We start from the raw sequence: 22,551 nt of genomic DNA, 5'->3' as shown, positions 1-22,551 counted from the left end.
CAGCAGCTCCAGGTGAGCGGGGCCGGCGGGGCCCTGGGCGGCATCGCGGCGCCTCCCCCGCCTGCGCGGCCGCGGATTCCCCCGCACTGCCCCGCGTTGCCCTTGCCGGCTCTGCTTCACATCGTGACGCGGGGCCGGCCCCGGCTCGCCCAGCCTGGGAGGGGACCCGGCAGGAGCGGGACCGAGGGTCCTCACCGCCGGCTGCATCCCCGGGGCGGGTCGGCGGGAGCAGCCGGAGGTGCGGGCGGGCTCTCCCTCGCTCCGCCCGGGGCGGCCAAGCGTGCTCGGTGCCTTCGCTGCGGCCGCGGGGTGCCCGCACGGAGCGCGGCGGTGCGAGGATGGGCATCCCTGCCCCGCTACCCCAGGCACGTGCTGCGAGCGCATGGGACAGCCCAGACCGAACCACGACCGTGCCCCAGGTCCCTCTGAGGATGCACCGAGATGTGGTGCCGCGGTTCCCACTGCTGGAACAAGGATGGAGAAAGGGGACGCGGCGTGGCTGTGCACCCATGGCGTGGTGCAAAGAGCAGTGCAGGCAGTGCCTGTCCCGCCAGCATCTCCTGGCGGAGTTTGATTTCCCGTGGTGGGATAGGAGGGGTCCAAGTGCTGTTTTTCCATCTTGCAAAAGTGCATTGAGGGACAGAAAGGCCTCGGAGTGGGGGCCAAGAGCTGTTCTACAAGATGCTTTTACCTCCAGAAACCTTCCCTTCCCTCCCTGTCGTCAGTGCTGCACCTATACACGTGCTTTAAATCTTAAAGCCGGTTTTAAAGTACGACCGGCTGTTTTGACTCTGGAGGCTGTTTTAGCCTCTTTTAAGCTGTTGAACAGACCGTGCATGCAAAAAAAAAAGTGTGATTTCTAGATGTAGCTTGTTTCTTAATTAAAACTCAGTTCAGGTTGTACTCTTGTTAGCAGAAGCAAGAGTTGGGTGTTGCGGGAGATCAGCTGGTGTGGCTTTGTTTGTCACTTGTTTGCTGTGTGCTCTGTTCTCGAGGAGCACACAACCTGAGTCTGACCTAAACCACAGCAAATGTCAGTGACTTGTCCTTGCCTCAGTTTCCCCAAGGAAAGTAGAAACACTTTTTGGTGGGGTGGCAGCTGCTGGTGGTCGATGTGTCATTGACCAGGGGTTAGTGCTGTAGAGGTGTGCTCAGCACAACCAAAGTGATCCTGAAACGGTAAGAGCTGCAGTGCCTGTACATGGTTAGTTTGGTTATTAAGGTCTTTAAATCAGATACTGGAGCTTGTTTTGGATGGTTCCTGTAAATAAAGAACGGCTACCAGGTGGGTCCTAACAAGGAGAGCAAAGATTTGGTTTGTGTGGTTTCACCACCAAGTTTATGCTCTGGGAAAAACAGTGGGAATTTCCTGTGGTTTTTGGTGTGCTTGTGGGTGAAGCAGCCACGTAACCCACACTGTCTCTTGGCACTAACTCTGCAAACTCTGTTTTCCATCTTATAGATCTTAGAATTGACCCAGAGGTCATTGCTTGGTGCTTGGGGAGCCCTTCCTGAGACCTCCCTCATGGGGAAGGGGGTGAAATCCTTGCAAAGGGTGGAAAAGCAGAGCCCAGGTATCCCCGAGTGGAGGGAGGGGTGAGAGCAGAGGCTCCTCTTGATGGGTTTGCAGTTGGTGAGCGGGTGCTTGTTATGGCTGGGCACTAACTGGGGACTTCAGGGACCCATGAGCTGTGATAAAGCAGTTCCTCCCAAGGAGCATCTGAGGCCACAGGTGGGGACATCAGTTCAGGTCTTTAAACAGGAATATGGGGCAGTAAGTTGGTTGAATATCCATGGGGTTGGGATGGCAGTGGTGGCCAGGAGGTGCTTAAACCCCCAGCTGTGGATTTGTGTCTGGTTTTGTGTCTTTCCCCTTCCCCCCCCCCCCACTCTGTTAGGTCCTCATCTTTTTTCTTCCAGATTTAATCTGGCTGTGAAATTGGAGTGCCTGTTCTGTGATGTAGCCACCATTTGATGGGCATGGATCAGAATCAAATGGAGGATTAGGGGATTCAAGGATTAGGGTCTTCATTGCAGGGTAGGATGGGAGTGAGGAGCTCCTGAGTGGGAAAGCTCATTAGAAAGAGGAAATTAGATGACTGTAGAGGATGCTTTTCCTCTTGCAGGAATTTCATCAGTGGCCATTTAAGCCCTGTTGTATCTGTACTGGTTTGGTATCTCCCCCTCCTTGCTTGTTAAAGGGGTCCCTATTGTATCCCAAAGAAACAGGATTTTCCTTGTTTCCCTCAGAGGTGAGGACCAAATGCCATTAATAACCTAGAAGGGCTCTTCCTACCAATTGTCTCCTCTTCTCCTGCAGGAAACACACAAAGTTTACAGGCAGAAACTGGAAGAAGTCACCAGCTTGCAGACAGCCTGCAGCAGCTCCATACATCGGCAGAAGAAGACACTGAGGGATCTGAAGCACAGCCTGCAACGGTAACAGGAGACCTGGAGGGTGGAGGAGACAGGGATGGAATATTTCTCCTTCCCAAAGGGCTGAAATGCTTGGACTTTTAGCACTTTTAATAGACAATCTGTGTTGCAGTGCTAAAGTTGTTCTATATTGTAGCCAGGTAGAATGTTCATAACTGCGTGAGAGATGGAGTCCTGTAAATAAAGAAGTTTAAAGGAGCTGGTGTGGATTTCATCCTTGCAGTGCATGCTGTACATTGCAGGACTGTGCAGCTTTTGGCTGTGCCAGGTGAGCAATGCTTTGCTCTATAAACTGCACTGGAAGAACAACATCAGTCCTTGAACCTGAAGGTGTAACTTGCTCCTGGGTGGATTTACAGGAGGGAACTGTCTCTGGCTGCTTGGCTGATCCCCAGGAGCCACGGGCTGAGTTCCTTGTGTGCAGGCCAGAGTACAGCACCTCTGACACCACGGGCTGCTGGCTCTGCTGCTCACTGCTCTCTGGTTAACGTTAATTACTAAAACCACAGTTTGTCAGTAAATCATCAGCTCTGTGTCCTGTTACGTCCTGAAATGTTTCGTACCTGACGAGCTGCAGTCTCTGCAAGGGCAGTGCCTGAAACCACGCACAAAGTTCCCAAGGTGGAAGGAGTTCCTTCAGAAAAGCACAATATTCCCACACGATCTTGTCACTGAGCTCATGAAAAGAGAAGCTGATTTATAAACCAGCTGGTTGAAGTAACCTACAGCAGCATAAACCTGGCAGCAAAACAAAGTCGTGATAAGCCAAATGGTGCTGCAGAAATACAGGAGCAAAGCACATCACCTCACACAGCCAGTTTTTTAGCAGCGTGGATTTTATGACATTATTTTCCTTCAAATGAAAAGGAGGTGAAAACATGAACAGGAATATCTTGTTTCTGTGTTCTTGCAGGTGCAAGCCCAGAGCGAGTCCTGAGGAGTTTGCTCTCATTCAGGAGATCAGCAGCCAGATCAAGGAGAGGCAGAATGCCTTCTTTGACATGGAAGCCTACCTGCCCAAGAGGAATGGGTACGTGCTCCGCTGGGGAGGCTCACTCACTCCAGAAATTTTGGATTTTTAAATGGTCACAGCACTTTGTTCCCAAAGGAAATGGTGCATGTTGAAGAAAGACCTGTAAAATTGGATTAGTCATAAATCTCTTGCTGAGCTGCTATGTCAGTTGTACACAGAATTCATTAGCTGTGAGTGGATGTAAATGTGTGTGGGCAGTGCAGGTTTTCTGTTAAAATGACAGTAACCCACACTGGCAAGGGATTGTGCAGTTCACTGTTCCACACTGATGTTTTCCTGGGCTAATTTTTTTGAGGGCTGAATCAGCAGAAGACTTTTCTCTTTTTAAAAAATGGTATTTTTAACCATCTTTAAATTTACACTTTTCTTCAAGCGGGGCTGCTAGGGCAGAATTCTGTCGGTTGCCAAGGGCTGTGTGATGCTGCAACCCCTTGGAAGTTTCTATCAGAAAGTTTACTTCCAAATCCTCCCTGTGATGTTTGGACAATGCACACTACATATATTGCCCTTAGACTGTAATGCAAAAAAGGCACCAGGAAAATAAACTTTTTCAATAACTTGAAATGCTGACCAATATTTCCGTGTTTAAAGCCTCTTCTGTGGTCTTTCCCTCCAGTTTGTCTTAATTAAAAACCTCCAGCGAGCGTGGCTTTGGCAGAGCCACTTTCTCATCACCTCGATCTGCATCATCCTGTGGTGTTCAAATGAAACAACTTACTTGGGTCTGCTCTTGGCTTTTGTCTTCCAGCTTGTACTTAAATCTGGTGCTGGGAAACGTGAATGTCACTCTCCTGAGCAACCAAGCAAAGTGAGTGTGTGTTCCCACACGTGTGAATTTGGGTTTCTCTCGGGCCAGTTGTGGGTGTGGACTGAAGCCTAGAGAGGGGAACGGGTTTCTCTTAGACCTGATAAGTGAAATGTTGAGGGTTGGAAATAGGACATGGGGATAAGCTAACATCTTATCTAGCTCCAGTTGATTCCATCCATCACTTGCTTTTAAGCCCAGCTCAGCCTGTGGCCTTAATTGTAAAAGTGTCTGGAGTTTTTTTGTGATGAAAAAGGGCACTGTGACTTCTAGGCATATGGTGCTCCAGAAAATGGAGATGTAGATATACATGTATTTTTAAAATCTTTTCATGCCAACCCAGAAACCAGCTCTGATGGACAAGCCATTGTGTTGCAGCTGAGACAGACCCTCCCTGCAGGCAGAACACTGCCTTTCACCACTGTCCACTGCTTTTCTAAGTGTTTCAGCAAAACCTCTGTCTCTGGGCTTGGCATTTGTATCTGGTTTGGAAGAGGTGAAGCCACATTCCAATCAAATATCTGTGTCCATAAACAGAACCTGTTTCCTTCCAGGTTTGCCTACAAGGACGAGTATGAGAAGTTCAAACTTTATCTGACAATAATCTTGTTACTCGGGGCTGTCGCCTGCAGGTTTTTCCTCCACTACAGGTAAGCTGCATTTTTATTTCTTATCAAGTATTTTGCATAAAATTGTGCTGGGTTTGAATTATCTTATGTCTTGTTAAGGACAGTGAGACAGCTCAGGTGCTATTTAGGCTTTGAGCAATTGGGCAGCAGGACACCTGCACCTCTTCAACTCCGGCAGGAGCTGTATTTTAGCTAATTGTTTTTCCTTTATAAAAGAGTCTTTTGTAACTGAGAAAGTCCAACATCATGTTTCCTGATGATGCTAAAAATTGATGATGTTGTTATTCTGGCATCATGCTGTCCTTGGGAATGAACAGTTGGTTTTGCTTGTGGGTTGTCCCAGGCAGAGACCAACACTGTGCTGCAGCTCTGGGGTTGCAAAAACAACAGAAGAGAATTTGCGTGAAATAATCAGACTTGAAACATTATCTCTAGGTTGTGATAAAGTGTCTGAGCACCAACAGGCTTCCACTATTCAGTTTTGCTTAAAAACCAGGAAGGTATTTGAGCCAAGTACTTCCGCTACAGTCTCTGTGTGCCTGGGTGCATGCAAGATTGTACCAGGAATGATGCTGCCCTGTACAGAGGCTGCCCCAAGTCCCCTTGGCTTCTGGAGTTTGCAAATGGCAAAATAAAGTTTTGGTGTTTTGGTTTTTTTGCCCCAGAGCATAATGCTCTTCCATTCTTCTAGTTGATAGGATTTATATAGATCTCATGGAATCTCCTCATTGAATTAGCCTGGAAAGGCCTCACTAAATTGGATCATCTGCTGCTTCCATGGTGTTTTCTCTCCTTGAGCAGCACTTAAAGCCATCCCTGCATACCTGCTTATCTGCTCAGGATCTGCAGTGTTGGGTCATGGGAAGGGGTGGGGGGGAGGAAGGGCCCTGGAGCCTGGCAGTGCTGCATGTGGGTTAGAGATGTTCAGGATGGGGCTTTGTGTCCATAGCCTCACTGGGGCAGCTTTTCATTTACCCTGGAGGAGGAAGGAAAAATAGGGATTTTTAAAATGCATGTTTATAATTAACAAGATGGTTTTTTATTCTGTGTTTTTTCTGTTTAACAGGGTGACAGATGAAGTGTTTAACTTTCTGTTGGTGTGGTATTACTGCACGCTGACGATACGGGAAAGCATTCTCATTAGCAATGGCTCAAGGTACAGTGCCACCTGCAAAAACCATGGAAAGCATGAAATGTCCTTAAAAGAAAACCAGGCAACAAAAAGGGTTTCAGCTTGGCACTGAAACACAGCAAATCTGAGATGCTGATGCTTCTCTGCAGAGTCTCTTGTCTCTCTCCTCCTCCCATGTCACTTCCAAAGGCAAATGTGGCCACCTGAGGTTTGGAGAGAGAGAAGTTGCAGTTCTTAGGAGGCCCTAAGGTCTTGGTCCAAGGTGTTGGCTGTTTTTGGTAGCTGTGGGTTAGTTGTAGATGTGATCTGGGGTGTAAGCGTGCTGCCTTCTGTTAGAGGTCACACATTTTTGGTTGGAAATGCCACAGCATCCCTTGTGCTTGAGTTGGGACATCTGTTTTGTTCCCAGTTTCTGGATCATTTTTTGTCTGTGAGGCTGGACATCAATGCTGAAATCCATGTTTCTTGTCTAACTGTCATGTTTTCTTCTGCTCAGGATCAAAGGCTGGTGGGTGTCTCATCACTACGTTTCCACGTTCCTGTCTGGAGTGATGTTAACGTGGTGAGTCTGCTCTTGCCTGCTCGAGGTGCTTCAAGCCTATTTCATGGTGTTTATATCATCTGAGCATTTAAATCCAGTGTGACCACGGAGCTGTGGCCACAGGACACATGTGTCAGCCTTAATATTTGTTTGATGTTACAGATGTTTTCAATGATAAATACAATGCTGCAAGTTTATATTTACACTGCTGGTTTAAAATGAAAAAGAAAGAAAGAAACGCAAACCCTTTGGCTGTAGTTGGGCTGGTGATAGCAAAATCTCTGCAAGTCTCCCAGTTTCTGTCTCTGTAACTAAGGAAACAAGCAGCACTTTGCTATAGAGGAGGGACACCACAAAATGAATGTTTGGTGCCTTTATTGAGCCTTGATTACAGAATTTAAAGCAAAAAATGCAAGCTGCCCCCTTGCAGTGGATGGTGGTGTTGGTCAGACAACCCACGATGCACCCCACGTACAGCCCCCGTGCAACGTGTCTCAACTTGGGCATGAACTGATTAATTATTAAAAATTGTTTTAAAACAACAAAAGCTTCTGCTCCTGAGTCTGTAAGGGGCTGACATAGTGGCTGGGGCAGAAGGTCCCTTGCCCTCCATCTATCCTGAACTGCCCTTGGGATAAGCAGCACAACCACCCCCTGCTCCAGGGCTTGGATTCTCCATGCAGATGATGCTGAATGGCTTTGCTGCCTGGAGAAAACTGTGATAATGGAGAAGAGGGGACAGCATTCATCCATGTTAGAGAGGGGAAACCTAATCAGTGAGAGCATTTCCCGTGTGGCTGTAGCACCTTTCTGGGCTCCCAGTGGGTGGAATGGGCTGGGCACCAGCTGCTAGTTTGTTTGCTAATGGGATCAGGCCTGGTGGTGAAGGGGAAGGGCACTGCATTGGATGCTTTTAGCAAACTAATAGGCCTCCCCTGTGTTTTGCTTCCAGGCCAGATGGACTCATGTATCAGATGTTTCGCAGTCAATTTTTAGCATTTTCAATATTTCAGAGTGAGTATATCTTACTTTGCTAATTCAGGGGATAAATTCATTTTGTGTCATACATGCTTAGAAGAAAACACGTTTTGGTAAATACTGGAATATTAAACTGTAGGAATATAAAGATAGTGTACAAATATGCAACCCACAAATATAAGCAATAATTAAATGCTGTTGGATTAAACATTATTAAAGTAGTTTGATACTTACCATACTTCTGAATAACCAATGTAGTGATGTTTTCTCTCTCTTTCTCCAGGCTGTGTTCAGTTCTTACAGTATTATTACCAAAGGGGCTGCCTCTATAGACTCCGGGCTTTGGGGGAGAGAAACCACTTGGACCTTACAGTAGGTGAGGTTTCCTGCTATACTTTCTTTGCACTGCTTTTGTAGAGGTTTTAGATGCAGTGATAGGGAGGGAGAGGGCTGTGTGCCTCCCCATAGCAGAGCTGCCTGTGTCCCAAGGCACAAGGAGCAGTGAGGCTTTTATCCCCCTCCTCAGGTCCTGTGGGTCAGGAGCAGAGGAATCTGATCTTTGTCAGCATTTGAGGAGACTAAGATGAAGGTTTTGGTCATCCCCATCTTCATCCTACTCCAGCTACTGCAATTTCAAGTATATATTTTCACTTGACAGGAATAGCCCTAATGGGGTGGTTTGGGTGAGGAAGAGCTGCAGGTCCAGTCCTGCTCATCCATGCTCACACTCTTGTCTCTTCTGTCAACCTTTTCCAGAAGGATTTCAGTCCTGGATGTGGCGGGGGCTGACGTTTCTCCTTCCCTTCTTGTTCTTTGGACATGTAAGTTGGGTGATCCCATCCTCACTCTGCAGTGCAGTGTCTGCTGCTGCACAGCACAAAGGTGCTTTGGATCACATGCACCCATGGCAAATGTTTCCAAGGTTTCATTCTTTTTGCTCATAATTAAATTGCCTTTTTCTTTTCCCCTTTGCAGTTCTGGCAGCTATATAATGCAATCACGCTTTTCAGATTGTCAAGGCACAAGGAATGCAAAGAATGGCAGGTGGGTGTTGGCTCTGCTCAGAGGAAGCACAGAGCAGGGGAGAGGGGGTGCTTGACCACATCCTGAAAGATATTTGGGCATCTAACTCCATTTAAATATCTCAAGATAATGCGGCACAGAGCCTGTTCTATGTCTGGTAGAGTCCAGCAATGCTGAATATAATCCATGTTGCAATATTACAAGGTAATAATAAATGCTGCTTCCTTTCCCCTCTCAGGTTTTTGTGTTGGCTTTCACATTCCTGCTGCTCTTCCTCGGGAACTTCCTCACTACTCTCAAGGTGGTACACACTAAACTCCAGAAGAACAAAGACAAGGTGAAGAAGCTGTGACTCCCCCTGCTCCCAGTGTGCATCCATCCCTCTGCCCCCCAGCAGGGCTGGGTTTGGGACAGATCCTGCTCAAGCCCAGCCACAGGTGATGGACAGGCTCAGAAGGACTTGCCTGTCCCCGTGTTTGGTGAAGGACTCTGGCAGCACAGACTCAGTATTAATGCAAGCATGGCTCTCCAGTCACACTCCTGCTATTTATGTATATTTAATATAAAATGTATTTGCTTCTGGGGTTTTTTTCTGTATATACAACAGCATGCACCTGCCTGGCAAAGCACCAGCGTTGGTGAAAATGTGGGATCTACTGTAATTCCAGTTCTGGAATGGTACCTGACACTTTCCAGTTTTATTATTTAAATTCTGGGTATTGAATTTGCAGAGGTTTATGAACACTCTGGGTGGATCAATAATACAGAGCAAATGCTGTTTTTCAAGGCATTTGTTTAAGGCATATTTTCAGTGGCAATACTAACCTGTGTGTACTGTGAAAAGAAAATGCTCATCTTTGTACCATACTGCTGCTATATACACTGCAAAAAGCTATTTAAAGAAGAGAAATTCCTCCTTTGAAAAAAAAATCATGCAAGCAAAAGCAGTTTTTAAATGGCAGGGAAGTCTGCTAGCCCTTTTCCAGGGAGACCAGGTCATCTGTCCAGGCCTGAAAGGACCTAAAATAAACCATTCAATATGCAGCTGCCTCAGCCCCTTTTTAGTAACAAACACACAGCCCTTAGGTTGGTTTTTGAGGCATGGTTCTGGAAAGGGAAGGATAGGCTCAGCTCAAATATTAAATACTCGCACCAATACTGAAGAGAATGTAAACACTGGGTTGGGGGGATGGCAGGGGACAAACACTGACTGCCACGCTGCTAAAGTCCTTGTGCTGCTCCAATTTACACTTACTCATTGGAACACCCTTTTTTGAGTGCTGTAACTTCTGTACCTTCTCAGGCAGCTGCAGCACTGAGCTGCCTGAGGCTGTGTCTTTCCCAACACTGAGGGCTCCCTTTGAGCCAGCACAGAGCCCAGATTGGGCACATCCTCTGGCCGTGTGAGTTGAAAACAGTGCCCTCCTCCCCAGGGTGTGCTCATGAGGGGACAGATAGTGCACCACAGGCTTGAGATGGATTCACCAGTTCTGTGGCTGCAAACTAGCAAAATTCAAAATTACCTTTGCCACGTCACTGTCCTGTGGACATGAACACTAAACTGCAATTTACCTATTTTCAACAGTTTTCAAACCAGTTGGGCTGTATTTTGCTATCTTTTGCACACACTGAGGTTTTTTTGGTTTTTTTTACTCCTTGAACTCTATGAGATGTAAATTCTTTTCTGTTGAGAGCAATGCAGGAACCTGGTTCTGCAGGGGTGAGTTACATGAGTTCTGCAGCCTGAGAAACTCAGATTAAAAAAGCCAGAGAGATTTCCACTGTGGAGCTGATGATAAATGAGTCACTTCCTGAATGTTGGTGTTTCAGTTTCGTACTGGGTGAGGTGAGGGGTGATTGTATTTCTTTTACTGACAAGTGAAGAAAGGGCTGCACAATTCTTCAAGTTTTTTCCGTAGTCAAGGATGTGCACAAACTTCCAATTAATTTAATTTTCCATTTTAGGCTCATAGGTATTCACAAACCTTAATTAAATCAAAACAAGTTAGGAGAAAAATGAAAAGGAAAAAAAGATTTTTCAAGGATCAAGATCTGTTTACCCTGCATGTAAAACAATAATGATGGCTTGCTCCAAAACAGCTTTTCACCAGCTGGTCATGTACAATTTGCCTTACACAGAAAGCTTTCAGCAACATCTGTACTGCAGGAACCTCATTTCCCCTCACAGGTTTGGTTTATAATGATTACAGAGTAGGAATTGCTCCTGCAATCCAAGATCTCAGTGAGGGGATGTGCAAAAGAACCAGGAGATACGAGGCACGTGTACCAGGTTGTACAGTGAGAGCATCCCTGATCTTAGATAGACAACTGACACCTTCATCACAAAAGGGAACATTTTAATTTATAGCAGTAGAGATGATTTCATGAGTGAATGAATGAGTATTTCCTCCAGTGTGCACCACGATTTGCATTTGTCTGGTATTAAATAAGCTGTAAATGTTTATCATAAGACTGGCTTTTAACATTATATGTAGTAGCTGCTTGGAGTACTTCTAAATTTGAGTGCTGTAAATTAACTATTTTCCACAATACTCTATTTTTTAACTGGAGCAACTCACGTGTTTCCATAGATAAATGCCACTTTGCATTCCAGCATCAAGCCTTGAAGAACTCTGAGGTGCAGCTCTGCAGAGCTGGTCCACGGGGGTAGTGGATGTTCCATCTGCAGGGCAGCTTGAGGCCAACTCATGCCATTGCCACCAAGTTAATTAACTTGAAAATGCTAAGACAAAACCTTTTCTGTCTTTTCAAAGGTGCCTGATAATCTGCTTTAACATCACTTCTAAAAGATGTGGATTTTCTGCTGGGAAAAGGCAGTAAATTTTAGCTCTAATGTGCCACAATTATTTTGCAGAGGAAAAAAGCCCCCAGTGCTAAGTTATATAGGAGCAGTTGCTGTTCATTGCAGTTTAAATAGTGAGTTGTTTGCACTTAGAAGCAAAAGCCAGATGGGTGAAGGCACACAGCATCGGTTAACTGTGATAAGCAGCTTTGAAAACTCTGTGAGAACAGTGTAACAAAAGTGCAAAAATACTAAAAATAATTACAATTTTAAAATAAAAATTTTCTTAGGGATACAAACATGTAAAAAAAAAAAAAGAAAAAGGTTTTTAAAGTTAAACTCTTTATAAAATCTGAATCACTTGGCTCTCGTGCAGTCCAGATCATAACACTGAGCACACTTTCCGTTTCCTGTGGCACTTGGCTTTCTTCATGGCACTCAGTGCAATGGTTGTGGCTTCTTTAAAAACATTTTCTATGTTCTCACGACATTTTGCTGAGCATTCCAGGTAAATTTCTGCATTAATCTCCTTGCAAGCTGCCTCACCCTGGAGAGAGCAAAAAGGTAAGAAAAGATGTAAGTTTGGTGGATGAGAGAAGGAAGGTGAGTTGGGGAAGAAAGGGAATTATTTTGTACATCTTTGCAGTCATGAAGAAAGAAGCTACCTCTGAGTGCAGTGCTAGAGTGTGAGTGACATTGGTAATAAACTGAAGCACTGTAAATAAACTTGGGGTTTTTCCACTATGTTGAACCAAAGCCTGGCCTAAGAGTTCAGAGCATCAGAGACTCCTGAGGTGCAGAGTCCTGATAGCACAAAAATATTCTCAGTATTGAATTTCTTTAAACTAAATCCTGAGGTAGGTACTTAAGTGAGGATAAGATGTCTACATGGTGGTATTTTTTTCAGGCCTGACCTTAACTATTCTGTGATGTCACCTTCAGTAATGAATGTCACATGCAAGAACAGAATCTGCAGTGATGCCTTGCCTCGTTTTGCTGGTGTGCATGCAGGAACCTTGACTTTTGCTTTGAAGCATCACAAGGGCTCAGCCAAAATCCTCATCAAAACAAACGGGTGCATGCACTTCTCAGCCATGCAATGGGAATAGACTTGAATCTAAAATATTTCCATGCAATGCTGGTTGCGTGAAATCACTACAGACAAAGCACAGTGATTTCTTACTTGTGATCCTTTTATTGTCCCTGCAGAGCCAGCCCCCAGGTTTGAATCCTTGTGAGCCTTTTACTGTGAATTCCAGGTCTGCAACCCATGGCTCACAAACTCTGCATTTATTCATTATAACCTCTGGGAGTGGGATCACTTGAGCACTTGGGCTTTTATAGGGGGGAGTGGTTCTTCATATTTAAGCAGTTTGTCTCCTTCCAGTTGTTTGCAAGCTGCAGTGGCAGATACTGTTCAGATCCTCTGTGCCTGGCATGGGAAGCATCACGTCCTGTGGCTCAAGGTGCCATCAGCTGTAAAAGACTGAGGTAGAGCACATTTCAGGGGGGAAAACCAAGTGGGAGGGCTCACATAGGAGACAAAGTTTGTATATCATGTGGGCCCTTGAGTTTAAACTGCATGAGGCCTCAGCCAACTGGCCACAAGTGTCTGTTGCTTGCCCTGAACCTCTCTCATGTGAGGACGATGAAGGGATTTATTCATGCAAACAAGGGACAATCTGCAACTGTTCATAGTGACAGGCTGGGACCTCATCTTGTGTGCAAGGGAGCCAAACTAAAAGGCCCAGCATGGTTTTGTGGTGATGCAGTTGCAGTTTATTTTCCTGCTGTTTAGAAGAAGTGGTGATTCACTCAAGGTCGTAGTGCACTTGACCCTGTTCCCCGGACGTGTGTCTCAGTTCGAAAGCTGCCGTTCTTGCTCTGAGGTGAGAGGAGAAGGATGGCTTTGTAGTTTAAAGAAAAAGAAAAGAAAAAGTGGAGGACCAGAGCAGAAAGGTCTTGTGTGACATGGGACAAGCTGTTCCATCACTGTTTCTCTTGTACCAAGGACAGCTATGCCAGTGACATAACACTACTTATAAATCTCACTGCTTCATAATATTTAAAGATATTGATAATATGTAGTTTTCTTAAGATTACTTTAGAGACTTCAAAGAACACTCTCTCATGTCAGAGAAACCTTGCAGATGTTCTTGCTATTGGCTTTGAAAGGATTTATTTTTAAGTAGGATTTGCAGAACACATTTATTCCAGAACGGTCAGTGTATTTAATCGTGGAATGTGTTTCCTAACATCTCCAGTCTTTGTAACAGCGCTGATCAAAGCACCAGTGATGGCTGCAATGTAGGCTAACAATAATTATGAAGGAAGTCCAGCAAACTTGTTAAGGCTTACAAACTTGTAACAGTAATAACCCAGCTGTGAAAGGAAAGAAGAACAAGATGTAATGAGCATAGAAGGCATAGATAGTTGTGTCCTTTCAAACTGCTCATATTTCTCTTTACTCTGGCATTAAAAATGGGTGGTGATTTGGCCACTTCCAAAAAGAACTTACAGAAATCTCTGTTAGTGCTGACCTCTGTTAGTGATCACCTAATTTTGGAGTGTCTGTGATTGTACTCATGAGGACAATGCCATCATGTGCTTTATCTCCTGCCAAGAGGCCACCACTTTAGATACACTGAAGTTTACCTGGTTGTAGGTGATGGGTTCCTGCTTGGAAGCTCTGAGCTTGCGCAGCTGCTCCTTGTCCTTCCGAAGGTCTGTCTTGCAGCCGATCAGCACGAGCGGGACACCCCGGCAGAAGTGATTCACTTCAGGATACCACTGGGGGTAGAAAAACAAAACTTTTACATCTGGCTTTTATTTTGTTGTTTCCTGAAATCAAAACAATACAGCCAAACAGCATTTAATGTAAGAAGCAATTTCAGTTTTAGAGTTGTTAGTCTGGTGGGGGGGGGGCCCAACATGCACTATTTACATCACAGAAATGTTTAAAAGTCCTACCTAAAGTCAGCTGCTTTATAAAAACATAGTGGCATCTGTCTCTATGCCAAAATGTTTATTTACCATCTGTTTAAATTCTGAGGAGCTCCTCTAAAGTCATATTTAAAAACAGAATTTGGACTAAGTCTTGCTTTGTTTTCCTGGTGCTACGTCCAAGCACGCTTTGGAGCATTACAGAAATCCCAGCACAGAGAAGTGGTTGCTCTCATCTCTCCCCTGCAGTTAAATATGGATGTGATGGAAGTAGTCTTGACTCTAAGACGTGCAATGTTGGTCATGTGGCATCACTACTGATAAAGCAGTGATTTCACTGCTGGTGTTTGATCTTTTTAGTGAGAGTCAACCCTGGTTCTGAGCACTTAGGAGCTGTGGAGAGGTGAGCCCCAGGTCTAAGGTCTGTGATCTGCAGCTCAGCACACGATGAGTGATCTGGGCATCTACACGCCCAGGGTACAGGACACTAAAAGCACCAGCATTTTCCATCTGATATCTTGTCATATATCAGGTATGTGTAATTCATTTAGAAGGCTGGAGTAATTAGGAAAGCCTCTTACCTTGGCTGCTACATTATCATAGCTGGTGGGGTTCATGACATCGTAACAAATTAACACGACATTGGTGTTCTGGTAAGAAAGTGGCCGTAGCCGATCGTAGTCCTCCTGCCCTGAAACACACAGGATGGTTTGGATGAAGAAATCTCTGTCCTGAACAAGCAGAGCGATGGGGATATGTACAGGCACATACTTGAGATCAAGAACAATGGTGCTGTAATTGCACAGACTGCAAATTTTTCATACTTGTAAAATTCCTGCCTTTGAGTGCAGGAGATTCCTCCTCACTGACAAAACTGATGGTTTAGAATACAGAACACATCCTTGGCAGGTTTTAATAAAAAGCCTGCTTTGTCCACTTGCTAAGGACTTAGGAGCAGTTCTAAACACTGACTGCCAAGTTACCACTCAAAAGTAAAGTCATCAAGAGAAATCTGAAAATTATTATTAATTTTGACAGTGGCAGTCCCCAAAAATATTTGCACATGTGATGCTGTGAGGAGAAGAAACAACGTATTTGCTAGACAGGAATGCTGAAGCAGAAACCTTAGTGGCAAACTTGCTCTTCCCAGCCTGGTGAGCTGAGAGGAAGCAGCGATTACATACAGGATTGTACAAGCCATGCTGCAGCACAAGCCAGGCTTAACTGGCCTTTGAAGCAGGACTCCACAGCAGATCTAAGGGAATTCTGCTGAATTCTGGAAAAGCAGGGGATTTGTCATACTTCTGATTAGGGATATTCTGACAAGAGGAAGCTGATTTGCTTCAGACCTGTACTCTTCCCCTTACAGTAATCACCATGCCAGGGTCTGAGGGTGTCTTGCTTTGAGAGATTAAGTTCAAGAAAGCAGTAGTTCCCAGATACAGTTGGCAGCTCAGGAAAAAAACCCAATCTTCTTCATTTAATAAGGAAGAAAACATGATTCAAGCAGTCTGTAGAATTTGTCACCTGAATGCTGGAATCAGGTATATGTCTGTGATGTACTGAATTTCCATGAGGAGAACTGGGAATGCTGCTTCTTCCCAATATCACCACAATCCACACACAGACCAGAAACTGCCTTACAGGGAAGTTCCACATCTCAAATCTTCACGTTGATATTTCAAATGAAGGAATGCAGAAAATTTCAGTGTGCCCCAACCCTACAGCAATGATTCCTGCCCTGGCACCTGCCTCAGTCCAAAGTCATGTACTCATCACTTGCCAACATTTTTGTCTCCAGTCTGAAGAACTGCAGATACCACAAGGCCAATAATACTGCAATATTTTTCTCCCTTCCTTAATTTAAATGATTGGTTGAGATACAGGTTATTCCAAGGTAATCCCTGCTGGACAAGCCATTATTAAGTTTGCCTGAGATGTTTGTACAATGGGAATCTTGGGTTTGGACCACTTGGTATTTGAGCTTCTGCAAAAGCCATGTGCTCTGTGGGGAGGTGCAGAACAAAGAGGGATTGATCCCTCAGGGTTTAATCCAGAAATAATAGACAGCTGACAAAATTATGCATGTTGTATAAACATTCAGAGCAAAGACTGTACTGCTTATCCCTTCTTATTCTCCCAATCCGTCTACTTGTTTGCAACTGATTTACCATTTTGTTGCTGAGATAATCCCCTAAATGCATTAAACACATCAGGTGCCAAACTTTTTTTTCCTTCCTAACTTCCTCTAGTGCTGGGTAAAGTATTCCTTGTTCAAGTTCAGGCCTCCGAGTTTCTATCAACCTAGCTTGTAAAATTAAAAGGTCCTCCAAGTTGTTGTTGGCAATTTTTGAGGCAGACAGGACTGTCCCGTTGGGAGAAACATGTTTATTTGCTTGGAATCAGAACACACCTCTAAATTCACACTCTCCTGGATGGGATAACAGAAAAAGTGTCTTTAATATGTTGTGTTGCAAGTCAAAAACTATAGATATGCCCTGGTCAGCTGCTCCTTCATCTTCAAATCCAGCTTTGCACTTAAGGGTTTTTAAGCAAACAGTAAATGCATGAGAAAATTCTGCTGTATAAAACACGGCTCCGTGTGCACTTGGAACGTGGGATACAGAGCACAGAACAGGGTGGGGTGCAGAGAGCAGAGAGGGAAGGTGAAGTGGCAATTGCTTAACCTGTGTTACAGTTGCTTGCTTGCAGCACTCATGGGGAAGGAGAAGGAAACTGCTCTTTAGGAGCTCAGATGCAGCTCCTCAGCTGCTGAGGATGTAACAGGACCCAGATCAAGCTGTGTCTAAACATAGACATCCCCCTCTCTGAAAACAATCCCTTTCACCCCCTGGCCTCAAGTGCTGCTGGTGAAATGTAAGAAAGAGCCTGGGAGAATTTTTTTCTCTGTAAAGCCGCTCAGTCTGTGGTCAGAGCTAACTTGGCACCGATTTAGGTCTTTTACTAAAAGAGTTTTGAAAAGGAGGAACAGGGGTGAACCTAAGCAGTAACTGAATGTATATGCAAAGCCCCTGTGCGTGCTTCCTCAAGCACAGGTAGCTGTTTTCTTTCCCCAATTAACAAACAACATGCTGTGGAAGAGCTGGTTAAGTATCTGCCTACGTGTGAGCACATCTGTGACCCCTCCGTCTCCCTCGATTCATTGTACCATCAGAGACTTTGGGTTTTTCTGAAGAAAAAACTCCACCCAACTGAATTCACCTAAAATTTGCTAATTCTCTGCCAAGCTCCCAGTCCTGCATGCCTCTGGGAGATGCTGTGTAACCACATCACTGCAGTCGGGCCCTGGGGTGGGGAGGGAGCTCTGGTGATGGTTGAGGGTGAACAGGAGAAGTGAAACCACAGGTCTCAGTCCCATGTGCATGTTCACCTCTGTCTGCTCTTCCTCACCCCTTTGCCCATTCATCACCAAAGAAGTGCCAGCCTGTGAGTTGCTTGCCAGCTATGTTTTTTCACTATTCAGTTTAAAACAGATGGGGAAACAGACATTCTTGACAGGAAGAAAACTGGTGGAAGTGGACACTTGGGGCAGGAGGGGCACACTTCAATTAAAAAGTTGGGGTTTTTATCTTACTCAGGCCTGACTTCCCTCTCAAACTCATGAGAAATTATTCTTTCATTCACTGGCTTTTAAAATTTCTCTGAAGACCTCAGGCTGCCGTGCTTCTGTCATCAGAGACCTGAAAAACCTCACTGGAGGCCTTGCATGTGCCTCTTGTCAGGCAGAGCAAGTACCCACAATGATGAGACATTACTTCCTCCCCAGCCCAGCACTGCTCTCAGTTCTGAGAAACTCCTGCACCAGGAACTGAGCCTTGTGTCTGAACTGCACCTAAAGCATCGACACTGCTCCCTTGGCATGGAAAAATTACAGATTTCATTTACTTCCCAGTGCCTTTGCCTCTGCCAAGCACAGCTTCAAATGGGAACTTTTAATTGAAAAAGAAGCTGCAAAGGCTGTTTGCAGACCAGACAAGTGATGTTACAAAGCCTTTACATTGTGTATGTGTACCCCCAACTTCCTGCGACAGCAAGAAGTGTTTGATGAGGAAGACACAGTAGCATAGTATAGAAGTCTCACCAAAAGTTCTTTTTCTGTTACATTTTAGACTAATCCATTAAGTTCATTTGTTACTGAAATTCTTGTCAAGAGAAGAATACCTTTTATATATTGAAACGTCTGATTCTTAAGCATTTTGTTTGTGTCCTCCTTCCTCAGTAAGTAGGACAAGCTCAAAGGTTCAAGCTGCACAGGATCTGACAATACAAAGAGTCCTTCCAACTTTAAACAGCCCATGGAGCTGAACCTGTCCTTTACCTTCCCATGATGCTGAAGTACACCCAGATCTATTTAGTGTTTCTCCAAGCAAAATCCTAAAAACACACAACTCTTGGTCCTAACCTAACCCTTAAGGAACTCAACATCAGTTCTGTGTTATTAAAAACAGGATGGGACTAAAATGTGTGCTCAAGTGAGTCCTTCCTCTAGCAAAACTTCCAGTTACAGAAAGAGGATGAAAAGCTACTTGAACTAGAGTTTGACACAGATATGTAACATAAAACTATGCAAGCAGCTTTGAAACAGAACCAAAACCCAATCAAATGTCTTAACCCAGGTGACAATCTCCCTGCTTGCTTTCTTGCCGTGTTTTATGAAAAGCGAAAGAAATTTAACAGGAAGGGAGGAGACAAGTGTCAACAGCCTCAAGAAACTTGTAGCCTTGTGGCCATGATGCTGTTTTGGGAGGTGAAAAACCTTGGGTTTCAATGTTTCCAGACGACAAATGGACAGCAATTGCTTTTTCACGGCAACAGTGGCAGCTCCACTATCCAAAGTGTCTCACAAGACACAAAATACACCCCACTGTTCTTCAGTGGAGCAGTGTTTTAGTCCAAATCAGTTTTTAGAGCTGTGAACTCAATGTGGAAGGTACACACTGCCTGCTAGTTACATGCATGAACAGGGAAATTACAGGATGTGGGGTAATGGTTTTAAACTATCAGAGGATAAATTTGCACTAGATATAAAGGAGAAATTTTTCACAATGAGGCATAGGTTGCCCAGAGAAGCTGTGGCTGCTCCATCCACGAAAACACTCAAGGTCAGGTTGGGCAGGGACCTGAGCAACCTGATCTAGTTAAAGATGTCGTTGTTCACTGCAGGGGGGCTGGACTAGACGACCTTTAAATGTCCCTTCCCACCCAAACTGTCCTTATTCTGTGATAAGCCACCAGCACTGGGCTCAGCGAGTGGTCCCTGGGCTGCTGGTGGCTGCAGGTCTTGTGCAGAGCTGACCTCTGGGACACAAGGAGCTGTGCACTCCTGCCAGGCTTGGGAGAGCTCAGTGCTGCAATGCTGGACCTGCTCAGCCTACTGCCACCTCCGGATGCAGCCTGTGCTTCTCAGAGACTGGAAGAGACTCCAAAGGCAAATGCTGGAATGTGCAGCACAGGGATTTTAAATGAGAACTAGGAACTGTGTGACAGGCAAAAATTCCACACTGACAGCAAACAAACATAAAAATGACGAGTGCGGTGGCAGGTTCTTGGTGCCAACACACTGTATTAAGGAAATCCCTCTTTGGTTACTCACATGAGATTCCAGCCCTTCTCTTTTCCTCTAAGACTTAGACCCAAACCCCTTGCCATTCAGTAGAAGGTATGTTATCCCAACTAACTGGACTTAGAACAGTAACACTGACACAAGAAGACACATTGGCAAATTGGGTGCTCAGGGTATTACTACACTGTAATAAAAATTAACAATAAAATTCACTTCTAGATTAAAAGCCTTTAAAATTATGTTTTCAGCTATCACGTGCATGATACAAGAAGGTAAATGCGTTTTACTACTATTAATGACTGGACTGCATTCGGTTCTTATTTGTCTTGGTGTAAATTTGGAAGGACTCCACAGGCTTGAACTGAAACAGATGATTTACACTGAGCTGAAACCGAGCACGTGTCAATTTTAGGATTCATTTAGGAACACAGCTGGATAACAGAGTCTGGGAACTTGGAGTGAAGCTGAACACAAAGCATTTCACAAGTTCCTCAAATGAACCTGAACAAACTATCAGCATTTTCAAATAACTTTTACTGCTATGGCCTTTTGATTTTGAACACAAACCAGCCTTTTTCTCCTTCCCTATTCAATCACACATGGCAGCAGATTAAAATATTTTTCTGGTTGATTGTATTATGCTTTGCATCTGGGAACTGGGTTTTAGTACTTTCAGATATGTTTGCTATTTGATGTTTCTGAATTAACTGGGTTGTTAAGATAATGAATGAGTCGATGACCAGAACTGCCACTAGACAATCGACTCTTTTTTTTTTCTGGAAGGCACATTGATATGCAACAGGTAATGGTGGTTGGTTTGTTTGTACTTTAGTCTATAGCAGTCTTAGCTGCAATGCTATGGTAAAACTGTGCTGGTAAAGAAGCAATTTGAAAATCTGTTCATCTTTACAGGCTTCAAATATCGGCCTGGCTTAAGTTGACATAGGAAAATCTGCTGGAACAGAAATAGGTGCGCATTGACCGGAGAAGCATTTTACAGTAATAAACGCAATTTCTGCTTGTTTGCCTGAAGTTACGAAAGGCCGGGGCCGGGTTTGGGCTCAGTCCCAGGTCAATGCCCCTGAGTGGTGTCATCGCTGTGGCCGCACAGGAGCTGCCCCCCGCAGTCCGGCTGGGACTGGGAAAGTGGAACCCCTTACCTGCTGTGTCGTACAGGTTCAGGGTGACCTCCTTCTTCCCCACCGTCACACTCGTTGTGTACTTCTCAAAAACAGAGGGCGCGTATTGCTGCAAAGGGAGGAGAACGATCTCGATGATCTCAGAGGCCTTTTCCAACCTTAATGGACTCTGTGGTTGTGCGAAGCGGTTCTGGCGGGGCCCAAGCTCTGGGGCCGGCCCCGGCTGCGGCCCCCAGCCCCGCGGGGGTGGCAGCCCCTCACCTCGGGGAAGGCGCCCTTGGCGTACACCATCAGCAGCGACGTCTTCCCGCAGCCTCCGTCGCCCACGATCACCACCTTCACCTCCTTCCTGCCCGACGGGGCGGCCGCGGGGCCGTGGGGCTGCTCCGCCGCGCCCTCGGGCACGGCCCCGTTGGCCGCTTCCATGGAGCGGGAGCGGAGCGGGCACGGGAGCGGAGCGGGCCCGCTGAGGGCGCAGCGCGGCCGGGACGAGGCTCCGCTCGCCTCCGCGCCCGGGGTGGGCAGAGCCGCCCGCGCCCCGCCGGGGATTGGCCGCGCCGAGGCCGCCGCCGCCCCAGGTGCCGCAGGGCCCCGCCCGGGTCCCCCGGGACACTGGGGGAGCCTCTCCCGGACCCCTTCGCCGGCCCGGGGCCGCCCGCAGGCTGCGGCTGCTCGGGGTCACGGCGGGAGGGCCCCTCGGCGCCATGTCTGTCCCCTCAGACCCACCGGGGCTGCTCTGCCCGCCCGTCCCGCCGGGCAGCCCTCGAAGCTCCATCCCCCGGGACCATCGGGCCCCGTCCCCTCTGCCCTTCCACCCACACACCTCATACCCATTTATTTATTCCGATTTCCGTTTATTCCCACAGGGAGCCCCTCCAGCGCCGAAGGACGGCTCCAGTTCAGCGTCGGTGTGTGTCCAGTCCCGAAGGCCGAGCAGTGCCAGCCACGGTGAGAGCAGGCAGAGACCCGCGAGATACCCCCGGGAAGGCACCTTGGTGCTGGCACTGGCAGTGACTCACTGCTTGTTTTCTACTGATTTATTGCTTGGGTAAGAACCGACAGCTCTGCTCATCATCTGCTCACCACTCAAGGTGAGCTGCAAAAATAACTGGAATTTCACATTGTAATTGCAGAGATGTGGTGGCCCCAGACTTCCACATGGTGTTTTTTGGTACCGTGGAAGGCAGGGGACCACAACAGCTGCGTATGTTTGGCGCTGGAAGGGGATCACAGTTGCTGGATTATGTTTGGCTCCAATGCATAGGTCAGGGAAGTGACACTGAGTTTTGGACAGAACTGCTCAGTGCCAATCTACCACCATTCAGCACCAAAAAAAGGTGTTTCTTTCCTGGCAGAAATTAACAATGTGCTCTATCTTAAGTAAACCCTGTTTGTTTTTAAGAAATAAACAATTCCTTTTTTTTTTTTTTTTTTTTAATACTACTTGTGGGAATAGCAACAAACCCCTAAGAACATGCTCGGCTGTAGCAAGACTATTGAATTCT

The 22,551-nt window shown here is 45.9% G+C and overlaps 2 protein-coding genes across 3 annotated transcripts in view; one reads left to right on the top strand and one right to left on the bottom strand.

The window, feature by feature from the left end:
- TMEM120B (transmembrane protein 120B) overlaps positions 1–9,621 on the top strand; it is a 10,476-nt gene extending 855 nt beyond the window's left edge. The window contains exons 2-13 of the mRNA XM_042034690.1: positions 4–12; positions 2,321–2,439; positions 3,350–3,466; positions 4,218–4,277; positions 4,829–4,924; positions 5,970–6,059; positions 6,532–6,597; positions 7,529–7,590; positions 7,838–7,930; positions 8,311–8,375; positions 8,530–8,598; positions 8,816–9,621. Of these exons, the coding sequence (XP_041890624.1) occupies positions 4–12; positions 2,321–2,439; positions 3,350–3,466; positions 4,218–4,277; positions 4,829–4,924; positions 5,970–6,059; positions 6,532–6,597; positions 7,529–7,590; positions 7,838–7,930; positions 8,311–8,375; positions 8,530–8,598; positions 8,816–8,929 (960 nt within the window). The 3' untranslated portion in view covers positions 8,930–9,621. The remainder of the gene's footprint in view (positions 1–3; positions 13–2,320; positions 2,440–3,349; positions 3,467–4,217; positions 4,278–4,828; positions 4,925–5,969; positions 6,060–6,531; positions 6,598–7,528; positions 7,591–7,837; positions 7,931–8,310; positions 8,376–8,529; positions 8,599–8,815) is intronic.
- Positions 9,622–10,503: 882 nt separating this feature from the next.
- On the bottom strand, positions 10,504–21,557 carry RHOF (ras homolog family member F, filopodia associated). 2 transcript variants are annotated; one of them, XR_006017200.1, is made up of 6 exons: positions 21,308–21,557; positions 21,068–21,155; positions 14,905–15,014; positions 14,036–14,170; positions 12,564–12,866; positions 11,843–11,927 (listed from the first exon to the last, which is right to left on the bottom strand). XR_006017200.1 is itself a non-coding variant. In XM_042035172.1 (5 exons), exons 1-5 carry the CDS (start codon positions 21,470–21,472, stop codon positions 11,763–11,765), a joined length of 663 nt encoding a protein of 220 aa, XP_041891106.1. In that variant the 5' UTR covers positions 21,473–21,557; the 3' UTR covers positions 10,504–11,762. The 2 variants fall into 2 exon arrangements, 1 of the variants encoding a protein (XP_041891106.1); XM_042035172.1 differs by lacking the exon at positions 12,564–12,866 and having other exon boundaries at positions 10,504–11,927.
- Between the last annotated feature and the right edge of the window lie 994 nt (positions 21,558–22,551).

The sequence above is a fragment of the Corvus kubaryi genome, unplaced genomic scaffold, assembly GCF_017639235.1.
Source record: "Corvus kubaryi isolate FWS band 111438036 unplaced genomic scaffold, C.kubaryi_AGA036_p1.0 37382, whole genome shotgun sequence".
In the NCBI taxonomy this organism is placed as follows: domain Eukaryota; kingdom Metazoa; phylum Chordata; class Aves; order Passeriformes; family Corvidae; genus Corvus; species Corvus kubaryi.
This window is presented reverse-complemented; position numbering and strand designations above follow the sequence as displayed.